Source organism: Eulemur rufifrons, chromosome 15, assembly GCF_041146395.1.
Source record: "Eulemur rufifrons isolate Redbay chromosome 15, OSU_ERuf_1, whole genome shotgun sequence".
Lineage (NCBI taxonomy): Eukaryota > Metazoa > Chordata > Mammalia > Primates > Lemuridae > Eulemur > Eulemur rufifrons.
This window is the reverse complement of record NC_090997.1, coordinates 24,041,146-24,067,072: the sequence shown is the minus strand read 5'-3', so window position 1 is coordinate 24,067,072 and position 25,927 is coordinate 24,041,146. Positions and strand designations below refer to the sequence as shown.

At 35.6% G+C, this 25,927-nt stretch overlaps 1 protein-coding gene across 1 annotated transcript in view; it reads right to left on the bottom strand.

The window, feature by feature from the left end:
• Positions 1-5,554: 5,554 nt before the first annotated feature.
• BEND6 (BEN domain containing 6) overlaps positions 5,555-25,927 on the bottom strand; it is a 56,349-nt gene continuing 35,976 nt past the window's right edge. Inside the window, exons 4-7 of the mRNA XM_069488589.1 lie at positions 21,544-21,764; positions 20,011-20,203; positions 18,705-18,841; positions 5,555-6,821 (exon numbers count right to left, since the gene is read on the bottom strand). Coding sequence (XP_069344690.1) covers positions 18,714-18,841; positions 20,011-20,203; positions 21,544-21,764 — 542 coding nt within the window. The 3' untranslated portion in view covers positions 5,555-6,821; positions 18,705-18,713. The remainder of the gene's footprint in view (positions 6,822-18,704; positions 18,842-20,010; positions 20,204-21,543; positions 21,765-25,927) is intronic.

Genomic DNA, 25,927 nt, shown 5'->3' with positions numbered 1-25,927 from the left:
ACAGAATATTCTGTTATATAAGCACAGTACAATTATCAAAATAATGAATTTTTAATAGATAATACTTTTATTTAATTTACAGTCCATATTTCATTTTGTCAATTGTCCCAGTAATATTCTTTAGGTATTTTCCCTCCAGAACAAGATCCAGTCCACTATCACATAATACACTTTATTTTCATAACTCTTTGTTCTTTTTGAATCTAGAAGTCTTTCAGCTTTTCCTTGTCTTTCATGAGATTGACATTTGTGAAGAATTTAGACCAGTTATTTTATAGAATGTTCCTCAGTTTGAAATTGTCAGTGTTTTCTCATTATCAAATTCAGGTTATACCCCTCTGGAGAGAAGAAGACTGCTTAGGTGATCGTGTGTTGCTTTTAGGGAATCACATCTTCAAACGTGATGTCTGTCTGTGCCTTACTGACGATAAGGGACTTATCTGGTCAAGGTATTTTCCACTTTCTTCCATTTTTCCACTGCATAGGTATATGCTTCTCCTTGCAACTTATAAGCAATGTGTAGGGTAATACTTTGAGACCGTGTAAATATCCTCTTCTCATGAAACTTACACTTCAAGATTTGGTATCCTTTGATTATTCTTTGTAGAACAAATCTTTACTATGAAAGTTGAAAAATAATAATTTTCTAATTCTACCACTCTTCTAATACATTCAGTTGGCATTCTGATAATACTATAATAAATTAGTATAATATCTTCCCTTCCTCACTTATGGATTTATCTATTCATTATCATTATGGATTTCTATTTAATTTAATGGGTTATAATCCATTACTGTCCTAATTTATTTTATTTTATTATTAATATTTTTTTAGAGACAAGGTCTCACTCTGTCACCCAGGCTGGAGTGCAGTGGCGTGATCATAGCTCACTGCAGCCTTGAACTCCTGGGCACAAGTGATCCTCTTGCCTCAACCTCCCAAGTAGCTGGGACTACAGGCATGTGCCACCATGCCTGGCTAATCAAAAAAATTTTTTTTTTCATAGAGACAGTGTCTTGCTATGTTACCTACGCTTGTCTCAAACTCCTGGCCTCAAGTGGTCCTCTCACCCCAGCCTCCCAAAGCACTGGGATTACAGGCATGAGCCACTGCACCCAGCCCTAATTTATTTTGATGTTCGGTTTGCCCCAGATTTGGCCAGTTGGAGTCCCTTTTTCTGGCTCATGTGATCATAATTTTTTGAGCAGTTTCTTACTCTCTGGCATAAGAAAATGTTCCAGACACATCTTGTGCCTTCCTTGCCACAGCCCTGAAATCAGCCATTTGGTTTTAGTTCTAAATGGTATTTAGAAACCAAGAGCTGAATGTTAGTGAACTCACTATCACCGAGCTGTTGCACAGCCATTAATTTATTCTGAATCGAGCCCCTTTCTTCTCTAGGACATTGAAAGAGGATTGTGAGGTTTGTTGTAACTTAGATCAAGGAGTAATCTGCCACGCAATCTTTTGTTTACACAGTTAATTTAAAATTTCACATTTAAATTCATTTATAAAGTAGGTGGACATGCTGTGGAGTTATCTGTACTTGGATCCACTCCAGAATATTGCCTAAAAATTATTACTAGATGATCTTTTAAGTCTCCATTGGCTTCCCCTTAACATTTGTTTACAAGAATGAATCAGTTTCTAGTCTATTTTGGCTGGGAAGATTTGTGATATAGACTTTAAAGGAGGTAATTCAATTAGCTGAGCATTTTTTTAGCATAGGCATATCTCATTTTATTGTGCTTCCCTTTATGTGCTTCACAGATATTGCATTTTTTACAAATTGAAGGTTTGTGGCAACCCTCTATCAAGCAAGTCCATCAGCACTGTTTCCCACCAGCATATGCTTACTTCATGTCTCTGTGTCACATTTTGGTAATTCGCATATTATTTCAAACTTTTCAATGTTGCTATATCTGTTATGGAGATCTGTGGTCAGTAATCTCTGATATTACTATTTTTATTATTTTGGGGCTCCACAAACCATGCTCCTGTAAGATGGCAAACTTAATCGATAAATGTGTATGTTCTGACTGCTCCACCGACCGGCCATTCCCTGTCTCTCTCCCTCTTCTTGGGCCTCTGTATCCCTTCAGAGACAACAATATTGAAATTAACCGTGTAATACCCTCTAAGGGTTAAAGTGAAAGGAAAAGTTGCACATCTATCACTTTAAATCAAAAAGTTAGGCCTCTTGCACCAAACAGCCACGTTGTGAATGCAAAGGAAAAATTCTGGAAGGAAATTGAAAGTGCCACACCAGGGAACATGTGAATGATAAAAACGCGAAACAGCCTTATTGCTGAGATGGAGAAAGCTATAGTGGTCTGGATAGAAGATCAAACCAGGACAACATTCCCTTAAGCCAAAGCCTAATCCAGGACAATAGTAATTAAAATTTTCAGAGAGATAAAGATAGTTATCTTAGTCAGCTTGGGCTACTATAACAGAATACCATAGACTAGATGGCTTATAAACAACAGAAATTTATCTTTCCCAGTTCTGGGGGAGGCTGGGATGTCCAAGATGAAGGTACCAGCATATTCAAGGTCTGGCTACGGTCTGCCTCCTAGTCCACACAGACAGCCATCTTTTTGCTGTGTCCTTACTTGGCAGAAGGGGCGAGGGATCTCTCTGGGGCCTCTTTTATAAGGACACTAATTCTATTCTGCCCTCACGACCTAATTACCTCCCAAAGGCTCCATGTCCAAATACCCTCACATTAGGGATTAAGTTTCAACGTATAAATTTGTGGTGGGGGGTGGGACACAAACATCAGTCTATGGCAATACAGCATGTACGTATTACTATAAGCCTATAATTCTGTGATAAAAGAATAATGTGTGAACAAAAAACAACTCTTAGGAATTAGAATTTTGATGGTTGAAATTAAAAATTTAATAGATTATTTTGAGGATATATAACAAAGAAAATCTTGCAGAAAGCAGAAAAAAGAAAGAAGCAAGGAGATTAAAAACTGAAAGGAGGCCAGGCTTGGTGGCTCACGCCTATTAATCCCACTACTTTGGGAGGCTGAGGCAGGAGGATTGCTTGAGGCCAGGAGACCGAGCCCAGCCTGAACAACATGGCACTACTCTATCTCTACTAAAAATAGAAAAATTAGCCAGGCATGGTGGTGCATGCCTATAGTCCCAGCTACTTGGGAGGCTGAGGCAGGAAGATCACTTGAGCCAAAGAGTTTGAGCTTGCAGTGAGCTATGATGTTGCTTTTGCACTCTAGCATAGGCAACACAAAAAGACCCTATCTCAAAAAAACAAATAAAATATAACAAAGAAAATTGTAAAGAGACTTAGGTGATGAATATATGATAATTAAATTCACAAATTAATTGGAGTACTGGAAATAGATCTATATCTATATCTTTCTCCAGAATTAAAGGATATAAGTATCTAGTTTGAAAGCTCCTATCATGTGTCCAGCACAATGAATAAAAATGGATACACAACGAAGCACATTTTCATCAAATTCTAGTATATCAAGGAAAGAGAAAATTAACAGGGCCTCAGGGAGAATGGATAAACACATTCTGAATAACAGAATGATAATTAGAATGACGTTAGGCTTTATGGTAGCATAGGGTTGCCAGATTTAGCAAATAAAAATACAGAATACTCAGTTAAATTTGAATTTCACATGCATGAATAATTATTTAGTGTAAGTATATCCCAAATATTACATGGCATATACTTATACTAAAAATATTCACATTTCGTCTGATTCAGATTTAACTGGGCATCCATATTTTATCCAGCAATCCTGCAGTAGCAAAACTAGATCTACCTCTTGCATATGAATATGTCAGTAGACTTACCTTTTTTCTTCCTCTAAGAAATTAAAAAAAACAAAAAAAACAAGAAGGAGAAATAAAAACAGCATGACAACAATAACAACAATAATAAAACACTGCTTAGCAAAGTAAGTGACAGAAAATCTGCAGAATCCAAGGATTTTTTTTAAAGTTACTACAAGAAGTTAAATTGGGCAGAAAATGCAAAGGGAATGTCGAGGTGCCTCATGAGTGGTAGATCTCAGAGAACATCATACTTCCTGAAAAGGAAGAACTCACCCAGATACGCAAAATCTTTAACAAATCTAACTACTGAATGAGCACAGGGCTGTCTCAAGCTGAGCTTCAGCAGAAGTCACGAGGTTGGGATGGAGAGAGAAAAGACACAGAGTACCTAGAGGGCTCTTAGCAGCACATTTCAGAAAGGTGCAGCAAAAACATATTCCTTGAAGGTTAAAAAGGCTCACCTGTCCTTTGCAGCTGCTGAAGGGCCTGGGGAATGGAGAAACCCTTCCACCTTCAGCGTGGATCAGAGAAACAGAGGGAGCTGGGCTACACACAAAAAAGTTTTCCAGAAAAGCCATACCCACCAGAATCAGTGGTCTCTTTGGCAGCAAAAAGAGGCCTTTGGAAGATTTGAAGCCTAAAAGGAAGTCCCCAGCTCTCCCACCACCTGAGAATCCACCTGCAAATTGCTGGTCCAGGAAAATCCATGTCATTAAAAAAGAGATGTTCAAGGAAAGCTATGGTACAGTATCAATACAAGATTTTATAAGAAAAAAAATGTGAGAAAGAGCTGCAAAATTGATGAATGCATGAAAAACATTCACAAGAAAAATGTCGTCGCAGAACTGATGATAATGCTGACCACACATCCACCAGGGGGTAAAATTCTTAATGAAATGATTACCTCCATGCAGGAAAACCACAGAACACACAAGCAGGAAGCCATTTTTTAGCACTTTTGTTGGGCTACCTTTGGATTGAGAAGGTCCTTCCCATTCCAAGAATATAAAAATATTAACATATTTAAATTTTTTAATCTGAGTCCATTTTTTGGTTTTGATAATCTGAAATTCTTTATGTAACATGGTTTGAAGTAGGAATGTAATCATTTTTCTAGCTACCAAGTGTCGCAGAATCATTAACTGAATAAATCTTCCTTTCCCTACTTATTAAAGATTCTGTTTTAATTATATTCTAAAGTCTTATATATGCAAATACATAATATGTGTATGTATATGCTTACATGTATGTAAATTGCTTTCTGGACACTCTGGTTTTATTAGCTTTCTTATTTTCTAACTCATTTAGACCACTATGCAAAGATGAATCAAAAATATGTTTATTCTATTATCTATAAAGATATCAACATAGTTCAAAATACTTTAAGGAAAGACCATACAAGTTCCAGTTGAATAATACTGTTATGTTTTGCAAAGACTATTTACCTTTGTATTAATATAAGTAGTAGGCAGAACCTATAGTATGTAGTAGCATTTTTTAAAAGCAACATCTTAGTAAGATTATCCATTTTCAATAAAAATATTAAATTTATGTACCTTCCTGAGCATTGTCTATGTATCCTACATAGCATGACACTTTATAAGAAAAATAACCTAGAGCCAAATAGTCGAATTCTGATAATACTATTCCAATATGTGGGTGAAGAAGCCATCATCCTCAAAAAAAATTTTCCCCTGAATTTTATACATTAATAAAGAAACAAGAAAATGCCTTTTGTCTTTTCAATGGGATTTATTTATGTTTAAGTAAAAGTAGCAAATGTTACATAAGTTATTTCCTTAAGAACATTTATTTTAAACAACCACATTGTCATCAAGCAACATTTATGGAATGTTCCCTGGGTCCAGGATACTGAACTTTGTAACTATTGTAGCATTCTCCTCTCCAAGTTTAAACGTGACTTTGTGCACTGAAGAAGCTTGGCTTCCCATTGTAGAGTTGTCATGTGTGACAATTGGACTTTATGCAGGAAGCCTTGGGTTGAAGAATGTTTTATCTTCAGTCGATTTCCAAAATGATTTTGTGTGTGTGTGATTATCAAATCCGTATGATTTTTTTTCAATTCATTCTTCTTCTACAATGAAAATAAACCAGTTAAAACTCAGCAGTGTAGCAATATAATTAACCAAGTATACATGATGTTGTATCATGTATAGTATGTTTTAGGTGATATTGATGTTTTGTATTACACATCTGTAGTTAATATGCTTTGGGCAATAAAAAGTTAAAACATGTCTGGTAAACAAACAAAAAGAATATTCTGAAAATTGATGCATTGTTTTAACTGTTCCCAAAACGGGTTTATTTGCTTTTTGGGTGTGTGGTAGAATAGTGTTATATTAAAATAAAAAAATCTTGCTGACAGCATTTTTTGTATTCCTATTTTATACATTTTTAGGTAACAGAATACTCCTGTAATTTTATTGCTAAAACATTGTTACTCAGTTAGTCATGAGTATCCGATTTTAGGCTGAATTCGCTGCTCTCATATTTGTGAACCTTGATTATTTCACTGTTTACTTTCCCAAACATGTGCTTATGGTAAAGATCCAAAAACTGTAATGGGGAGTCATAGGTAATAATAAATGTACAATGATTGGTTAGGACAATAACTAATCTTAAAGGTTGAAGTTTTTGTTGCTATGATAAGAGCTCTGACGATCCTGTTAAGTTAACTGTACAGAGAAGTATTTGGGGATCAGGAAATGCATATTTCCAAAAAAACCATATTGCATGCTCATTTGGCTGAGAGAAATTCTCTGGTTTGATGCATCACTGGTATTTAGGGTGGAATCTACATGCAGCTTCTTCAGCAAGCTTGTTGGTCCCTCAGGGAGCCCAGCAATGTTACAGATGTCTTACAGTCTGTCACTGCATATATCTCTCTGTGCTCATTGCCAGGAAGATTGCAGATTCTCCGACAAAATCCAATGCTAGATTTAGAACTGAAGGAGCTTTGTTTCAGATACCTGTATTACCTATAAAAAGCAAATTTCAAAAAATAAGTAAAACTTATGTTAAAGGTTTTATAGTATTTTTAACAGTTATATGATTTATTTTTGTATTTACTACAAATTTGTATTAAAAATACAAATTATTCAGGGACTTCTGATTCCAAAATGGTGGCACAGAAGCAAGCTGGCTTTACTCCCTCCCACAGAAAACCAAAAACAAATATATAGTGCCAAGATTATCACCAGCAATATCCCAGAACTCAAATATGAGGAATGAGACAGTTCCTGGGGCCACAGAGAAGTGAACAAACTCTGAGCACACAGTAAGAGAATCAGACTTCCATATCCATAACAGCTCTCTTCCCAATCTCTCCAGCACCAAGCATGAGTAAAATTTCTGGGCAACTCTTGCTTTCTACACTGGAAAAAGCAAGATCAAGTTGGGCAACCAGCTTCTCTAACCTTCTTAGGTTCCCTGGCAGGAGACCTGTCCCTGCCTCAACCCATGGGAAGCATCAGGAGTGCCTAAAGGGAAAAATATCCCTGAGGACGGCCAGAGACAAATGAAGGAGGCAGGACCACCATTCCCAGCCCTGGAAACTCTGGTCTGTAACTCGGCAAAAGGAGACACCAAATCAGAGTAGCTGTTCAGCAGCACCATGCTGTAGGACTGTGGTCCCCAACTCCCAGGCCACGGATTGGTATCAGTCCAGGGCCTGTTAGGAACCTGGCCTCACAGCAGAAGGTGAGTGGCAGGTGAGCAAGTGAGGCCTCATCTGTATTTACAGCCACTCCCCATTGCTAGTATCATTGTGTAAGCTCCGCCTCCTGTCAGATCAGCGGCGGCATTATATTCTCATAGGAGCATGAACCCTACTGTAAACTGCACATGTGAGGGATCTAGATTATATGCTCCTTATGAGAATCTAATGGCTGATGATCTGAGATGGGGCTGAGGCAGTGATGCTAGTTCTGGGAAGTGGTGGCAAATACAGATTATCATTAGCAGAGAGGTTTGACTGCACAATAAATGTAATGTGCTTGAGTCATCCCAAAACCATTCTCCCGCCCCCCAGGCCATGGAAAAATTTTCTTCCATAAAACCACTCCCAGGTGCCAAAATGGTTGGGGACTGCTGCTGTAGGAGGTTTCCTAGAATTGAGGCAAATCTTAGATTAAGGTTCCATCTAGTACTAGAAGGAGGCAGCAACTTAGCAGGGGGATAAAAAAGAAAGAAAATCAAGTGGTAAATTAGAATCTCTAAGCAAACATATCCAATAAAAACCAAAACAAGCCAGACCAGGAAGACTGGAATAAATAGTCCTTCAATGCAAAGACAGAGATATACATCCACAAGAAGCAACAGCAAACAGAGAACCATAACTTCCTCAAATGAACAAAGCAAGAAACAAGTGACTGACTCTGATGAGACAGTGGTATGTGAAATCTCTAAGAATTCAAAATAGCAGTTTTAAGGAAACTCAGTGATCTTCAAGATAACACAGAAAAACAATTCAGAAATTTATCAGAGAAATTTAACAAAGATATTAAAATTTTAAAAACTGGAAATCCTGAAACTGAGAAATACATTTGCAAAACTGAAAGATTCATGAGAGACTCTCAGAAGCAGAATGGATCAAAGAATCAGTGAACTTGAAGACAGGCTATGTGAAAATACACAGAGGAAAAAAAGAAAGAAGAAAGAAAAGGGAAAAAATAGCCTACATGATACAGAAAATTATGTCAAAAGACCAAACATCGTAAACATTGGTATTGAAGATGGAGTTGAGCAAGAGCAAAGGAGAGAAACCTTATTCAAAGAAATAATAACAGAAAGCTTTCCAAAACATGAGGAATAGAGAAATATCCTGGTATGGGAAGGTCAGAGAACACCAAGCAGATTCAACCCAAATAAGACTACTAAAGATATACTTAGAAAAGCCTAAAGACTCCAACCAAAAAGCTGTTAGAATTGATAAATGAATTCAGTAAAGTTGCAGAATACAAAATCAACATATAAAAATCAGTAGCTTGTATATACACTAACAACAAACAATCTCAAAAAGAAATCAAGAAAGCAATCCCATTTACAATAGCTAGAAAGAATATAAACTATCTAGAAATCAATTTAACCAAAGAAGTTAAAGATATATACAAGGAAAACTATAAAACACTGATGAAAGAAATTGAAGAGGACACAAAAAATGGAAAGATATTCCATTCTTATGGATTGGAAGAATTAATAATGTTAAAATGAAAATATGAAGCAAACCAATTTACAGATTTAATGTAATCCCTATCAAAATACCAATGACATTTTTCACAGAAATAAAAAAATCAATCCTAAAATTTATATCAAACTATAAAAGACCCCAACTTGCCAAAGCAATCCTGAACAAAAAGAACAAAGCTGGAGGCATCTCACTACTTGGCTTCAAAATATACTACAAAGCAATAGTAACCAAAGCAGCATGGTACTGGCATAAAAACAGACACATAGACTAATGAAACAGAATAGAGAACGCAGATATAAATCAATACATCTACAGTAGACTCATTTTTGACAAAACTATCAAGAACCTACAATGGGGAAAAGGATAGTCTCTTCAATAAATGGTGCTGGGAAAACTGTATAACCATGGGCAGAAAAATGAAACTAGGCCACCATCTCTCACCATATACAAAAACAAATCAAATCACAATGAGATATCACCTCTCCCAAGTTAAAATGGCTTTTATTAAAAAGACAGGGAGTAGCAGATGTTAGTGAGGATGTAGAGAAAGAACCCTTGTACACTGTTGGTAGGAATGAAAATTAGTATATTCACTATGGAAAACTATATGGAGTTTCCTCAGAAAACTAAAAATAGAACTACCATATGATCCAGCAATTCCACTACTGACTATATATCCAAAAGAAGGGAAATCAATACATCAAAGAGATACTTGCACTTCCATGTTTATTGCAGCACTTATTCACAATAGCCAAAACACAGAATCAGCCTACGTGTCAATGGCTGAATGGATAATGTGGTATACATACACAATGGAATATTATTATTCAGCCATAAAGAAGAATGAAATCCTGTCATTTGCAGCAACATGGATGGAACTGGAGGTCATTACATTAAGTGAAATAAGCCAAGCACAGAAAGAAAAATATTGCATGTTCTTAATCATATACAGGGGTTTAAAAAATGGATCTCATGAAGATGGAGAGGAGATTGGTGGTTACCAGAAGCTGGGAAGGGTAATAGGGAGAGAAGAATGAAGAAAGTTTGATTAATGGGTACAAATATGCAGTGTGATAAAAGAAATAAGACCTATGTTTTATAGATCAGTAGAGTGGCTATAGTTTATAATAATCTATTGTATATTTCAAAATAGCTAGACGAGAGTAATTTGAATATTTCTAGTATGAAGAAAAGACAATATTTAAGGTGATAGATATCTCAATTATGCTGAATTGATCTTTACTAATTTTATGAATGTATTAAATTATCACATATACCCTGAAAATATGTACATCAGTTATGTTTCAATAAAAAATAAAATTATAAAAAATATAAATTGTTAATAAGAACTATTACTATTGAGGTAGCTTAGGAATTATTTTATGATTTATTCGGAGAAATTCCAGCATAGAAAAAAGTCAAAGTATTTTACATTTATATTTATCTCAAATGACTTTTAAAAAACTTTTTATTAAGTAAATTAAAAAACACACAAAGTAAAATAAACAACCCCCACATACCCATCAACCAACCATCTTTAAAAATTATCAATGATTCTGTCATTCTTCAGTAATGTGTATTGATTATTTATTAATTGCTTATTAATTTCCCAAACTCACTTTATCTATTTCAATGCTCTGAAAAACCAAATGAGCTCAGGCAGAGGTAGAATTACTGTGGGGATAATAGAGCTTACTTGCATGGGTGCCTTTCAAAAAAGGGGCCATAGCAATACATCTTCATGTTTACATATTTTGTTAAATTTGCAAAAATTATATATTTCACCCATAATCAGTTAAGACTGCTATGTCACTCCATTTCAACTGCCTCTCCTTTGAACTTTCCCATCCTGTTGTAACCATGGAGTGGCAGTGGGCATTTCTGAGATCTTGTTAAAAGTTTACTGGGATGTATTTATGTGCCTTGCAATCTCCTCCATGTATAGTTACATTATTGCTGGCCATCTCAGTTTGGAACATTTGGGAATTCTCCGAATATGGTCAATTCAAAGAATATTTAAGGGTAGCCCCTCCATAGGAAACTTGAAATGCCCTGAAATCTTTTGATTAAGTAATTTATTTCAATAGATTTAGGGGGTACAAATGGTTTTTGTTACAAGGATTAATTGTATAGTGGTGAAGTCAGGGCTTTTATTGTTCCCATAATGTAAATGGTGTACATTGTACCTCATAGGTAATTTTTCAACCCTCACCCCTCTCCCACTCTTCCTTCCCCCCTTCTGAGTCTCCAGTTTCCATTATACCACTCTGTATGACTATGCATAGCCATTACTTAGCTTCCATTTATAAGTGAGAAGATGCAGCATTTGTTTTTCCATTCCTGAGACATTTCACTTAGGATAATGGCCTCCAGTTCCATTCAAATTTCTGAAAAGACATTATTTCATATGACTGAGTAGTATTCCATGTTATAACACATACCACATTTTCTTTATCCAATAATCTGTGGATGGGCACTTAGTTTGATTCCATATCTTTGCAATTGTGAATTGCTGTGATAAACATATGAGTTCGTGTGACTTTTTCTTTCTTTTTTTTAATATAATGACTTCATTTCCTTTGGGTAGATACCTAGCAGTAGGACTGCTGGATCAAAGGATAGGTCTACTTTTAGTTCTTTGAGGAATCTCCATACTGTTATTCACAGAAGTTGTATTAATTTACATTCCCATCAATGTAGTATAAGCATTCCTTTTTCACTGCATTCATGCCAACAGTTATTGCCTTTTGACCTTTTAATAATGCCATTCTGACAGGGGTAATGTGGTATCTCATTGTGGTTTTAATTTGCATTTCCAGTATAATTAATGATATTGAGCATATTTCATATATTTGTTAGTCATTTGTATATTTTCCTTTGAAAAATGTCTGTTCTTGTCTTTTCCCACTTTTTTGTGGCATTATTTGGTTTTTTTCTTGCTGATTTGTTTGAGTTCCTTGTAGAATCTAGATATTAGTCCTTGCTTAGGTGTGTGGTCTGTGAATATTTTCTCCCCTTTTGTAGATTGTCTGTTTACTCTGTTGATAATTTATTTTGCTGTACAGAAGATTTGTAGTTTAAGTTTCATTTATTTATTTTTGTTTTTGTCATATTTGCTTTTGGAATCTTAGTCATAAATTCATTGCCTAGGAATGTCCAGAAGAGGTTTTTCTAGGTTTTCTTCTAGAATTTTTATGCTTTCAGGTCTTACATTGAAGTCTTTAATTCATCTTGAGTTAATTTTCATATATGATAAGAGATAAGGATCCGGTTTCATTCTTGTACATAAAGAATCAAATGCTCTCCAATTTTCCCAGCACCATTACTGAATGGGGTAAGCCTTTCCCCAGCGTATGCTGTTGTCTGCTTTGTTGAAAATCAGTTGGTTGTAGATATATGGTTTTATTTCTGCGTTCTCTATTCTGTTCCATTGATCTATGTGACTACTTTTATGCCATTACTATGTTGTTTTGGTTACTATAGCCTTGTAGTATAATTTGAAGCTGGGTAATATGATGCCTCCAGATTTGTTCTTTTTGCTGTGGATTGCTTTGGCTATTTGAGCTCTTTTTTGATTTCATATGAAATTTAGGATTGTTTTTTCTAATTTTGCAAAAAATGACATTGATACTTTAATGGGAATTGCATTGAATCTGTAAATCACTTTGGGCAGTATGGGCATTTTAACAATATTGATTCTTCTAATCCATGAGCATGGGATGTTTTTCCATTTGTTTATATCATCTATGATTTCTTTTATCAGTGTTTTGTAGTTTTCCTTGTAGAGATCTTTCACTTCCTTGGTTAAGTATATTCCTAGGTATTATTATTATTATTTTTTGGCAGCTATTGTATGTGGTACTGAGTTCTTGATTTGACTCTCAGATAGTTATTAGCATATAGAAGTGCTACTGATTTGTGTACATTAATTTTGTAACTTGAGAATTTACTGAATCTATTTATCAATTCTAGGAGTCTTCTGGAGAAGTCTTCAGGGTTTTCTAAACTTAAGATCATAACATCAGTAAACACAGATAGCCTCACCTCCTCTTTTCCTATTTGGGTGTGCTTTATTTCTTTCTTTTGCTTTATTGCTCTGGCCAGGACTTCCAATACTATGTTGAATAGAAGTGGTGAAAGTGGGCATCCTTGTCTTGTTCTGGTTCTTATAGGGAGTGTTTTTAACTTTTCTTCATTCAGTACGATGTTGGCTGTGAGTTTGTCATATATGGCTTTTATTATTTTGAGGTATTTTCCTTCTATGCCTAGTTTTTTGGGAGTTTTTATCATGAAGGGATGCTGGATTTTATCAAAAAAATGTTTGCATCTATTGAGATGATTGTATATTTTTTTCCTTTCATATGGTTTTTGTTTTTAATTCTGCTTATGTGGTGAATCACATTTTTTGGTTTGTGTATGTTGAACCACCTTTACATCTCTGGGATGAAAACCACTTCATCATAGTGAATTATCTTTTTGATGTGCCTTTGGATTTGGTTTGCTAGTATTTTGTTAAAGATTTTTATATTTATGTTCATGAGGGATATTGTTTTTGTTGTGTTCTTTCCTTGCTTTCGTATGAGGGTGATACTGGCTTCATAGAATGAGTTAGGGAGGATTCTCTCCTTCTGGATCTTTTGGAACAGTTTCAGTAGTATAGGTGCCAGTTCTTCTTTGTAGGTGTGGTCAAATTTAGGTGTGAATCCATTTGGTCTCAGGATATATTTTATTGGGAGATTTTTTATTACTGATTCAATCTTGCTATTCATTATTTGCCTGTTCAGGATTTCTATTTCTTCCTGATTCAAGCATAGGAGGTTGTGCATATCCAGAAATTAAACAACCTGCTGCTGAACAATCTTTGGGTCAATGACAAAATCAAGATGGAAATCAAAATTCTTTGAATTGAATGACAATGGTGACATAAATTACCAAAATCTCTGGGACATGGTATAAGCAGTGCTAAGAGGAAAGTATATAGTGCTAAATGCCTATGTCAAAAAGACAGAAATGTCACAAACTAACAACCTAATGTTACACCTCAAGGAAGTAGCATAACAAAAACAAACCAAATCCAAAGCTGGCAGAAAACAAGATATAACAAAGATCAGAGAAAATTAAATGAAATTGAAACCACAAATAATACAAAGGACCAATGAAATGAAAAGTTGATTCTTTGAAAAGATAAACAAAATTGATAGACCACTGGCTAGATTAACTAAGAAAAGAAGAGAAAGGATTCAAATAAGCTCAATCAGAAATGAAAAAAGAGATATTATAACTGACACCACAGAAATATAAAACATCATCTGACACTACTATGAATACTTCTATGCACACAAACTAGAAAATCTAGAGGAAATCCCCTGAAATCTTATAGTTCAGATATAAAAGAAACTCAATGACATTTTCTCAAATTTGATAACAATCCTAAAAATTACATAGTGTTACTAACGTAGAGTTGAGAATGTGACAGAAACCTCTGTAAAATATTTTTTAAAAAAGAAATTTTCCATCAAATATGCTAGAGGATAGTCTAAATTATTTCTCTATTTTTTCTATAGAAATGGCTACTACAAAAGTGTTGTCAAATAGTCAATCAACATGTATGCAACCAAAAAAAGGAAGATAAAAATATTATAGAGTTGACTGGGTGCCGTGGCTCACATTATAATCCTAGTACTTTGGGAAGCTGAGGCAGGAGGATTGCTTGAAGTCTTGAGTTTGGGGTTGAAATGAGCCATGGTGACACCCCTGCACTCTAGCCTGGGCAACAGAGTTAGACCCTGTCTCAAAAAAAAAAAAAAAAAAACTTGTAGAGTTGTTAATAAAAATATTATGTAATTTTCACTACATTATGTGATATTTGAGAAATCTGTTAACTTCTAAACATTATGTAGTTTTCATGATTTATTTTTGTCTTCTAAATTAATATGCAGAGTTGTAACTGATTGTGTGTTCATAATTTTGCATTTTCTTTCTTAAATAGGGTTTTACAAATTTTATAAAGCTTCTGGTTCCACAAATCCTGGATCTGTCACTGAGTTACAGAGTATTATTATCCTTGTTTAAATTGAAGTTCAGACAAGTCAAGTAATTTTCAAAGTTCCCACAGTTATTAGAAGGTAGATCAGACTTTAAAACCAGACTTACTATCCCTAAAACATTAGATAAGTTTAATGGCTAATTTTGTGTCAACTTGCCCAGACCATGATATCCAGTTGTATGGTCACATACCAGTCTAGATGTTGCTGTGAAGGTACAGTATTTTTAGATGTGATTGACATTTAAATCAGTGGACTTTGAGTAAAGCAGATTACAATCCATAATGTGGGTGGGCCTCTTCTAATCAGTCGAAGGCCTTAAACCAAAAGACTGAAAGAAGGAATTCTGCCTCTATACTGCCTTTGAACTCAAGACTGCAACATCAACTCTTCCCTGGGTCTCCAGCCTGCCAGCCTGCCTTACATTTTCAGACTTGCCACCCCCTACAGTTGCATGAGCCAATTTCTGAAAATAAATTTCTCTCTCTCTCTCTATACATATATATGTATTGCATATATATATATATACTGTATATATGTAATACACACATATATATCCTATTGGTTCTGTTTCTCTGAAGAACCATGATCAATACAATAAGAAACACAAAGAACTATGTGCTAGTGTTGGCTGTCTATTAGTTACTAATTGTATTACCTTGTCAATTCACTTAACCTCTTTAGGCTTTAGTTTCATTGTCTCCAAAATAAGGAAATCATACTAGAATCTCAGCTCTATTGACATTTTGCAGTGGGTAATTCTTTAATGTGGGAGGGATTTTCTATGCATTGTAGGATGTTTAGCAGCATCCCTGGCCTCTGTCCACTAGATGCCTGTAGTACCACCCAGTTGTGACAACCAAAAATATCTTCAGACATTTCCAAATATCCCCTGATGAGAGGGAGGGGCAAAAATCACCACCCGACCTTTAGAGCACCACTGTATTAGATCATCTTTAAGTTATTTTATATATATATGTAATATTATGTTAAAGATTATATATACTGAGGCAGCTTTGGAAATTTCAGGAGAAGGCTGTTCGATCACTTAGTGGGATATTACAGAGGTAATATCCTAATATTCTGTAATTCTTATACATAAATTTGTCTTCAGCTCTTGTAAGAAGGAAGTAAAAGAAAAAATGGAGAAAGGCCAGAAAAATTTGTAACGTCAAGCTCTTGGCATAAGAGAGCTACAGGCACCTGGAAGGCAGTCAGAAGAATTTAGGGGTTACCCTCACAGAAGTGAGCCTTAGCTGGGAAATGGGTGTCCTTTTAGATTTAGGCCACCAGGATCAACCTGAGCTCAGTACCAGGTAGAGAGCACAATCTACCACAGGGACCAAGGGTCGGGGTTGCCTTAGCTGGGCTAAGGCTTCTTGGATGCATAGGAATTTCCAGACATCTACATGATTTGGCAGTACATATTGCCTTGTTAATAGTAATGGTAGGAAAGCTATTTTCCAAAGAGTACTTTTGGTGGCAAGGCAGGAGGCAGGGTAGCAGTGTGGTTTTCCTGAATAAGTGCAAGTCACCTTTAGGCTCCTGTGATTTGAATAACCCAGAAGAGAAAAATATAGCTTCCTTCCACTAGATGGTGCTATATCTGACTAATAAACTTGTCCAAATGAGGTTTTATGTGACCCTGTCTTTCCCAGCACATTTTTCTCAATCCTTTTGAAATAATTTGAATTTAGCTATGCTTCAAATGAAAGATATCTGCTGATTTTAAAAAATTTCCATTCTAGTGTTAATCTCCACTCCTGATTCAAAATATATGTATTTCTAGTCTAAGCAATTGACACTACAAAGCAAACCTCAGGCCCAGTTCATAGCAAAAGGTCTGTCCCTTGTTTTGATTTTAATTAATGCCTTAGCCAGATGATTTAACAACACTACTACTGTCAAGAACAATTAAAACCTATATAAAATCTTTTCACTTTCATTTCTTTTACACATTGCTGGCTGATATAGTCCGAGATGAGTTTTGCGCCTACCCTGGGCAATCTGAGACATTAAAAAGGCCAAGGTTAGGATATTAAAATGTTTTTTGGAGCTCTGAAATATAATAGCGTATTCCAAAAGATAGTCGTATGACTTGGAGGTCTGGTAATATAGCACTAGAAAGAGAACTTTCTCATTATACACCAGGCTAACTGGGTAACTTCATGTCAAAATGAGAGGGTCTAAGAGCACATTTAAGCCATTATCTTATAATTGGAAATTTGTGAGATTCACAATCACCTGGAATTTATAATCACTTGGGGGAGAAAAAGGACACAGATATCCTTATCTTCTATAACTCTTTAAGTCATCTACCAGTACATGTGAGCCCAGGGAAAGAATTTCACTGCAGTTGTTATAAGTGGTATTTTCTTTTTTTTTATTTCAGCTTATTATGGGGGTACAAAAGTTCAGGTTATGTATATTGTCCATGCCCCCCAATCCCTCCCCCCCAAGTCAGAGCTTCAAGTGTGTCCATGCCCCAGACAGTATGCATCACACTCATTATGTAGGTATGCACCCATCCCCTCCCCCTGCCCCCCACATCTGGGGAAGAGAGACATTGTTGACTCTCATCAGAGCTGTCCTTGGTTGTACAGCAAAATAAATATAAGGAACCCTCAGGAGGATTGTGGGGGGTGGTGGTGAACAATGCGTAGAGGAAGGATTACAGTTCCACATCCCATTTAAAACATAGAAGAAACGAAGACAAGTAAAATGGTCTCAAAGGTGGCTGGAATTAAGCAGAGAACAGGCAAAGTAGGAATCAAAGATAGAAGTAAAGAAAATGGAAGGAAAGAAAAGGGATCTCTATAGTGGGCCTTACCCTCATGTGTTACCCATATACCTCTATTAATCAATGAAAATGTTAATAACACAATCATACCCATTTTTCCTGGAGAGAGAGGAAGGGTGAGCACAAGTGAACTGGCTAGGACCGTGGGATACTAAAGCAGGTACAAAATCCTACTTCACAGTTTTGCCTGGGACAAGCCCTGACTATAAAGTGTATTTCCTTCTGAACTCACACTAAAAACAAATTATTCTTTTTTCTTAGTATAATACAAGCCTCTTAGTAAAAATCCTTATTAAACTGTAACAACTGATTTCAAGATTTAACCATGACAAGAAGCAACATGGAGGATGGTGAAGACCCCTCAGTACTTCCACCCAGTAGTTTGTGCACACGTGAGACCACTGTTTACAGCCATAAGTAGAGTCTCCATGTGCCTCAGAGATTTCCCAAGGGACGGAATCTCCTCTGTTCTAGAGAAACACTTCCTAAATCGTCATGTGTCCCTCCTTTGGCTCCTTTCTATCTCCAACCTCAAGGTAACAAGAGTTCTGTGAAGAAAATTTCCTCAGTAAAATACATTTGGAAAACACTATACACTTAATTCCCTTCTTACAGATTTCTGGTGCACATGGGCATATTAAAAGGGTATCAAAATATCAGAGATGTTCTGGGAAGGGAAAATCTACGCAACCGGACTCAGCATTTCCCAAATTTCAATCCCCTTCCCAGTTCCTACCGTGACCCTCAGGAATACCTATTAGCATTTCTTGGGTCACTGAGAATATTTTCTCACCACATTGAAAGGATTGTGAAGATTTAAAAGACTTACCAAAAGGATCTACTTAATATCCTGAGAGTTAAGGTTTTTGCTTAAATTTGGCTTCTTGGTACAGTTGTTTAGCTTTTGCCCTATCATTCTCCTAATTGAAACATCATCCGTATTGGGAAATAATTGTTTAGTTACTCCTGTAAAAAACAATAATAACACACAAGAACACTTTATGAAGCCTTTGCATCATAAGCCATGAACTATGGTAAAAATTCTACATTATAATTTTGTTTCCATTTTACAAAAGTAGCCCAAACACCCATGAGATATTTAAATGGATGAATATATAGGCAGGTTTTTAAAAGTAAAGCAAGAAATAACAGAAGGTCTACTTTAGAAACTGAGAGCATACATATTTATTTCTTCTCGTGGCACCACTTAATTTTAACCTTACCACTTGCTTTGAACCCTCTCTGCTTGCTCTAAAATGTTATAAATTCATTTTTATTCATCCCCAACATCAGTCAAAACAACTACGTTCTGAATGATCCTTTTCCATCTAAACACATGACATATTAAGAGCTGGGATTCAGAGAATCCCTAAATTTGTTGGACGTTTGCAAAAAAAATTAATTGGATAATCTAGATGATTATATTTAAGGAGACATTAACTTTTTAACCATAAATAAGATAGTCAAATTCATCTCTATTTTTCTAGAATAAAAGAGGAGGAATTTAACCAAGATAAGAAAGAGAAAACAAGATATAAACTGTTATTGAAATTTTACTTTAAAAGATTTTGAAAGTTTATTTATTTATTTTTTTTGGAGACAGAGTCTTGCTCTGTTGTCCTGGGTAGAGTGCAATGTGTCATGATAGCTCATTGTAACCTCAAACTCCTGGGCTCAAGCAATCCTCCTGCCTCAGCCTCCCAAATAGCTGGGACTACAGTTGTATGCTGCCACGCCCAGCTAATTTTTTCTATTTTTGGTAGAAACGGGGATTCACTCTTGCTCAGGCTGGTCTCAAACTCCTGACCTCCAGTGATCCTCCTGCCTCAGCCTCCCAGAGGGCTAGGATTACAGACATAAGCCACTGCACCTGGTCTGAAAATTTACTTTTCTAAAGCAATGAATTTTATGAATTCAAACTTTTGGGTAATATAAAATTTAGTTTTATTTTAAAAACCATTTAAAAATTTTTTCTATAAAATCGCCCATATTTAAGGAGAGCTTTAGACTATCCCGAGATTTTTCTTTAACAGAAAAATAAATTTAAAAAAACAAGACCATGAAAGAATAACTTGACCTTGAATTGTAACATAATTTTAAATTCATAGGACAATATAATGCAATTGTATTATCACCTATGATTTCTTGAACTTCATTCTGGTTCATAGCTGGTTTAACGGCTTTGTCACGTGAAGTAGAGGATTTTGCCCCCGTCAGGCTGTGTGTGGCCATATATTCATTTGTGTAAAGTACTTGCATTAAATCATTAATAAACTTCTGAGGCTTGCTCTTATTACAACGGGCAATCTGCCATTTTTCAATCTTGAACTGAAAAATAAAACAATAATTGAAATTGGAAAAAGAAAGTGATATCTGCAGAAATGTATTACTAATTGAGTTCAGACATACCAGAAAACAATATCAATACTCTTTAAGGTGATGTATTATACTTTTAACATATATTTTACATTTCAGGGGTTGGAGTTAAATGTTATCTTTGAGGTAACTCTCAATATTTATGAGGTATTTGTTCTAGGGTCTATACAAATTCTTGTCATGGATTTGGTGCTTTAAGAATTAGTCCCATACACAACACTTCATACTAAGTGTGGTAGGCAGAATAATGACTTTCTGAAGAAGTCCACATCCTAATCCCCAGAACATGTAATATGTTACCTCACAGCACAAAAACAATTTTGTGGTTGTGATTGAAGTTAAGTAGCTTGAGACAGGAGATTATCCTAGATTATCCAGGAGGGGCAATTCTAATCACATGCATCCTTAAAAGGAGAAGAGGGAGGCGGAAGTGTGGATCAGAAAAAAGAAGGAAAATTCGAAGAGAGAGAGGGACTTGACCTGCCATTGCCGGCTTGGAAGATGGTGGAAATGGACCATGAACCAAGGAGTATGATTGCCTTTAGAAGTGGGAATGACCCTCAGTTTACAGACAGCAAGAAAAGCGGGGAGTCAGTTCTACAACCACAAGAAATTGAGATCTATAACAGCCTAAATGAGCAGGAAACAGACTCTCCCCTGTAACCTCCAGAAGGAACGCACCTGCCAACAACTTAGTTTTAGTCCAGTGAGACCTGACAGGACTTCAGACCTATAGAACTCTGAGGTAATAAATTTGTGTTATTTGAAATCACTAAATTTGCGGTAATCTGTTACATAGCGATAGGGAACTGATACACTAAGATTGAAATACTCTGAATGTTAAGTTAATATTTAATTCTCACTTTTGACAGTATGTTTTCTGAGGCTGATATCCAATTCTTCCACAATTCTTGTCTTTTTAGCTTCGGTTTGTTTACGAAGAGAAATTGGGAGAATAGAAAAAGAATTGTGTTCAGCCAGCCAGCACGCTGAGGCTGAAACTTAACCTCTCAATGATATGAAATTTTATAGCCCTTAAAGCACAGGTATTCTTCTGTCACTGGTTTAGGAATTATATAATTTAATAGCTTGCTCTCTGTCAAAAATCTGCCTTTAAACTGGGTATTCGTTTCACAAATATTAGCTTTCATTGTAAAAAGAAAATAGTTTTGTGCAATAGGAATATTATGGTTGTGACCTAAACTTACCTACAGAAATTTTTTTCTACTCTTGTTTTGCTTTTTGTATTTAACTATATTCCAAAGAACAACAGGGCAGGTATTCCGACTGACCTGTTTCTCATCCGTATGATGCTCTTCCTCAGCCTTCAAGGAAATGGGTGAACTGGAATTAGAATTAGAGTTACTGCATGTTGAAGCAAATGAATCTGGGGAGGAGTTGTTTGTCGCTCTCCAGAGGGTGGACGCAGATGTAGGCATGGTTCCTCCACCCTTAAGCAGGGCTTCTGCCATACCAACCAGCTCTTCAAACTGGGTGACTGCCTGTGGCAACACTAAAAGGGCAAGAAAAAGTAACACTTTACAAATACCATTAATAACAGATGCATATATACATATTTTTTGTTGAGTGCATGTGCATAGAAATATGTGGAACAAATTGTTAACATTTGCTACCTTTGGAAAATAAACATGGCAGGAAGGGTGTCTGGAACATATTCACTTTTTATTATTAAATAATTTAATAATTGCTCAATTATAATAATAAATCGATTTTAAAGCATTAGGCTATTGTATTTAAATGTATATGCATTACTTTGTAACTAAAACATATTTTAAACAGCTGATTCTCTTCTTCTAATTGCTAGGAGTATTATTTGAAGGTGTTGAATCTCTTGTAGGAGACATTACTGATTCTATTATCAGTCACCTTCTAAAAGCTCACATTAGGCCTGTTTAAATGCCAAGATAAAACTAGCCATTTCTCACAGATTAAATTTTCTATGACCTTTGTGTATAGTTTATGAGGGAGTCAAATTTCATTAAATTACTAAAAATACACTGCCACAATTCAAACCTATGTTGTCACATATTAAAGACGAATTTTGGTAATCAATGGAACATTCTCTTTGTTCCTTTTTTTTAGTGGAAACTTACACATTCAAAGGTTTCATGCCTCCATGTAAAATGGTCTTCTCTGTTGTTATATCTAGTTTGTTTCCTAAGGACAAATAACATGTTGTTGGAGTTGGAAGAGACCTTGAACCCTGTCTAATTCAATTCCTCACTCTATGATTGAAAGCACTGCCTGCTGAAGAGGTGAAAAAACTCTGAAACTTTTTTTTGTACTTTTCTTAAGCATATTATTGAGTCATAATTTTTAGAGTAATTAATGACATGTCCAAATTAATACATCTGGTACTATCTTAACAGGAAAATTTACTAAAGAAGAAAATCTTATTTTCTGTTCTTTCAAAAAAATATTTACTAAGTTCTTCTCATGTGCCAGACACTTGTTCCATCAGTAATTATTTATTGAGCATTTAATAATATTAAATATTTATCAAGCTTTTACTCTGTGCCAGGCATTATTCTGAGACCTTAACTGATGTTCTTTCATTCAATACTCATTGCAACTCACTCTGAGATGGGTATAATCTTTACCCCCAATTTACAGATGAAGTCAATTAAGCAAGAAGAGGTTAAGTAACTTGTCCAGAGTCATTTCGTTAGTGAAAAGAAGAGCCAAGAATCAAATTCAGGCTGTCTGGCTCCCAAGTCCACGTTATGCAGACTCTCAACATTTGCCAACCACTATCCTAGATGCCAGGGAAAATACTGGGAGCAAAACCAGGTGGGACCCGTGTCCTTTTGGAGCTTAGTGTCTGAGGGATGAAGAGGAGACATTATTCACATAACCATGCTGTGTAGTAAGAATTTTTTTCTGCTCAAGGAGAGATCTGTCCTTAGTCCCAGTTCCTGGGAGGTAACCTCTAAATCCCTGGAATTTCCTGAGTGATAGGAATTTCTTTGTCACTCATGGTGAGCCCCTGGGACCACACCTGATAGTTTATGCTAATGGGGTGACTCAGGGTGGGCCTGGTCACACTCAGTGGGCTTAAGGTGGCAGCTAGCCACAGCCAGAAATCCAGAAAGACCAACAGTATGATTTAGAGAATAAATTGAACCACACAGGCAATCAGTCAATCAATCATGCCTACCTAAGGAAGCTCCAATAAAAACTTTGGACACCAGAGCTCTAGCAAGCTTCCTGGATAGACAAAAACTCTTGGTATTGTCGTACATAGATGATAGGTGCATAAAGTATCCTGAGGACAACAGAAGCTTCACAGAAACCTCCCAGACTCTGTCCCCTTTTCTTTGGCTGATTCTAATTTGTACCCTTTCCCTGTAATAAACATAACCATGAGTATTATAGCTTTCAGTGAGTTCTGTGAGTTGCTCTAGCAAATTATTGAACATGAGGGTGGTTTTGGAAAACCCCCAAATTTGCAGTTGGTGTCCGAAGTCTTGGGTAGACGTGGTAGTCTAGAGGACAGTGCCCTTAACTTTGCAGTTTGGCTAACTTGAGGTACATGCAAAGAAATGAAAAATTACAATTCTTAAGTGCCACAAGGAAGAAGCATAAGATGCTTAACCTAGTCTAGGGTAAGGGAGAGCTTGACTCAGGGGGAGGCAAGAAGGTCTTCTCTGAGGAGGTCAAAATTGATCTGAGAGTTAAAGGATGGGTAGGAATTAAATTACTGAACTGAAGAGAATAGGGAGGTGGTCATTACAGTCATAGGAAAAGCACCTTCTTTATTTGAGGGACTGAAAGAAGGCCAAACCTAGAATGTAAGGAGAAAAGGCAATTTGGTATGAAGTGAGGCTACAAGAATTTTGACTATTTTTTTCTAATTATGAACATTGTACATATTCATTGGCGTACATCCTTTCTGTCATTTCTACCTGTGCATGTCTATTTTATTAATGTATATCCTTTTACATAAGTAGAAACATACTGTATATATAGCATTGTATCATGAATTTTATTCCCAATTAAAACTGTAGAGTGAATATTTTCCTGTTTTAGTAAATCTTCTTGGAAAATATGATTTTTTTGAGGTCTAATTTACATAAAGCCAAGGGCACAAGAACACTTGAAGTCTGAGCAGAAATTAAGTAAGCAAAGGGGATGAGTTTGAGAAATGGACACACTCATTTAATATGTGCCTTATCAAGATATGGAATATTTTCATCCTTCCAGATAGTTCCCTCATGTCCCTTCTGAGTTAATTCCTGCATTTGCCTCAGAGGCAACCACTCATCTAACTTTTTTAGCTGTAGGTAAGTTTCACTTGTTCTAGAATTCCATGTAAATGGACTCAAGCAGTATATTCTCCTTTCTTTGGGTCCTTTTTTCCTCTTTATAGTATTTTAATATTCATTCATGTTGTTGTGTGTACATAATTCATTCCTTTTTGTTGCTGACTAGTATTCCATTGCTCCAAGATTAATGTATTCATCCACAGGTTATTTTCCATTTGAAAACATGATTTTGATGGTTCATTAATATTCCAAGATATTGGTGTTCTATCATTTATTTAAATGCTCCTTTTTTTCTTTTTGGAAATTAAGTTGCTTCCAATTTTTTATTTCAAACACAACCTTGATGAAGCTCCTAGCACAAACACCTTCATATAAATCTCTGATCACATCAGTACTATAAATTCTAAGAGTACAATAATAGGGTCAAAGGTATAAATGGTTTCAAGACTCAATCCATATTGCTGAATTGCTCTCCAGAAAGATTTTTCCAACTTACATTCCCACTAGCAATGTAGGAAATGCACCATTTCACTGTACCAACAACAGCAGGTGTCAATCATTAATAACAATCTTCACTTTTTTTTGTAGGTTAAAATCTTAGTACATTTTAAATTGCAACTATTTAACCACTATGAAGTTATATATATATTTGTTTATGGATTATTTGAGTGTGTTAGTTCTGTTATTGACTCCTGTATATATTAATCATTTTAATCTTTTTTATTTATTTTTTTTATTTCTTGTAGATACAGATTCTTGATCTGTTACCCAGACTGGAGTACAGTAGCCTGATCACATCCCACTATAACCTTGAACTCCTGGGCTCAAGTGATCCTCCTGCCTTAGCCTCCCAAGTAGCTGGGAGCCAGCATCCCCCAGCTAATTTTGTTTTTTTTATGTTGCCCAGGCTGACCTTGAACTCCTGGCCTTGAGTAATCCTCCTGCCTTGGCCTCCCAAAGTGCTAGTATTACAGCATGAGTCACCATGCCTAGCCCACCCATTTTAACTTTATATTTGTCTTAAGTTGCAAATATTTTTCCTCAGAGTGTATATCTTTTAATTTTATGACATTTAAAAAACACACAGTTTTAGTTTTTATTTTAGCTGAAAGTAGCAGTCTTTTCTTAGTATATTATCCATTTATTTTGTGCTTAGAAAGTCATTAATCATTCAGATCAGCTAAATATTCACTCATATCTGTTGTATAGTTAAAATATCTTTTTACAAATAAATTTTTTTTCTGGATTTTTTTCAAATTTTAATGGAAGATTTTAAACACAAACAAAAATAGTAAATTCCCCCAGTTTGAATCTGTGGCCAATCTTGTTCCATCTATACCCCCATTTACTTTCTCCTCTAAAATCACTTGATGCAATTCACAACCATCAT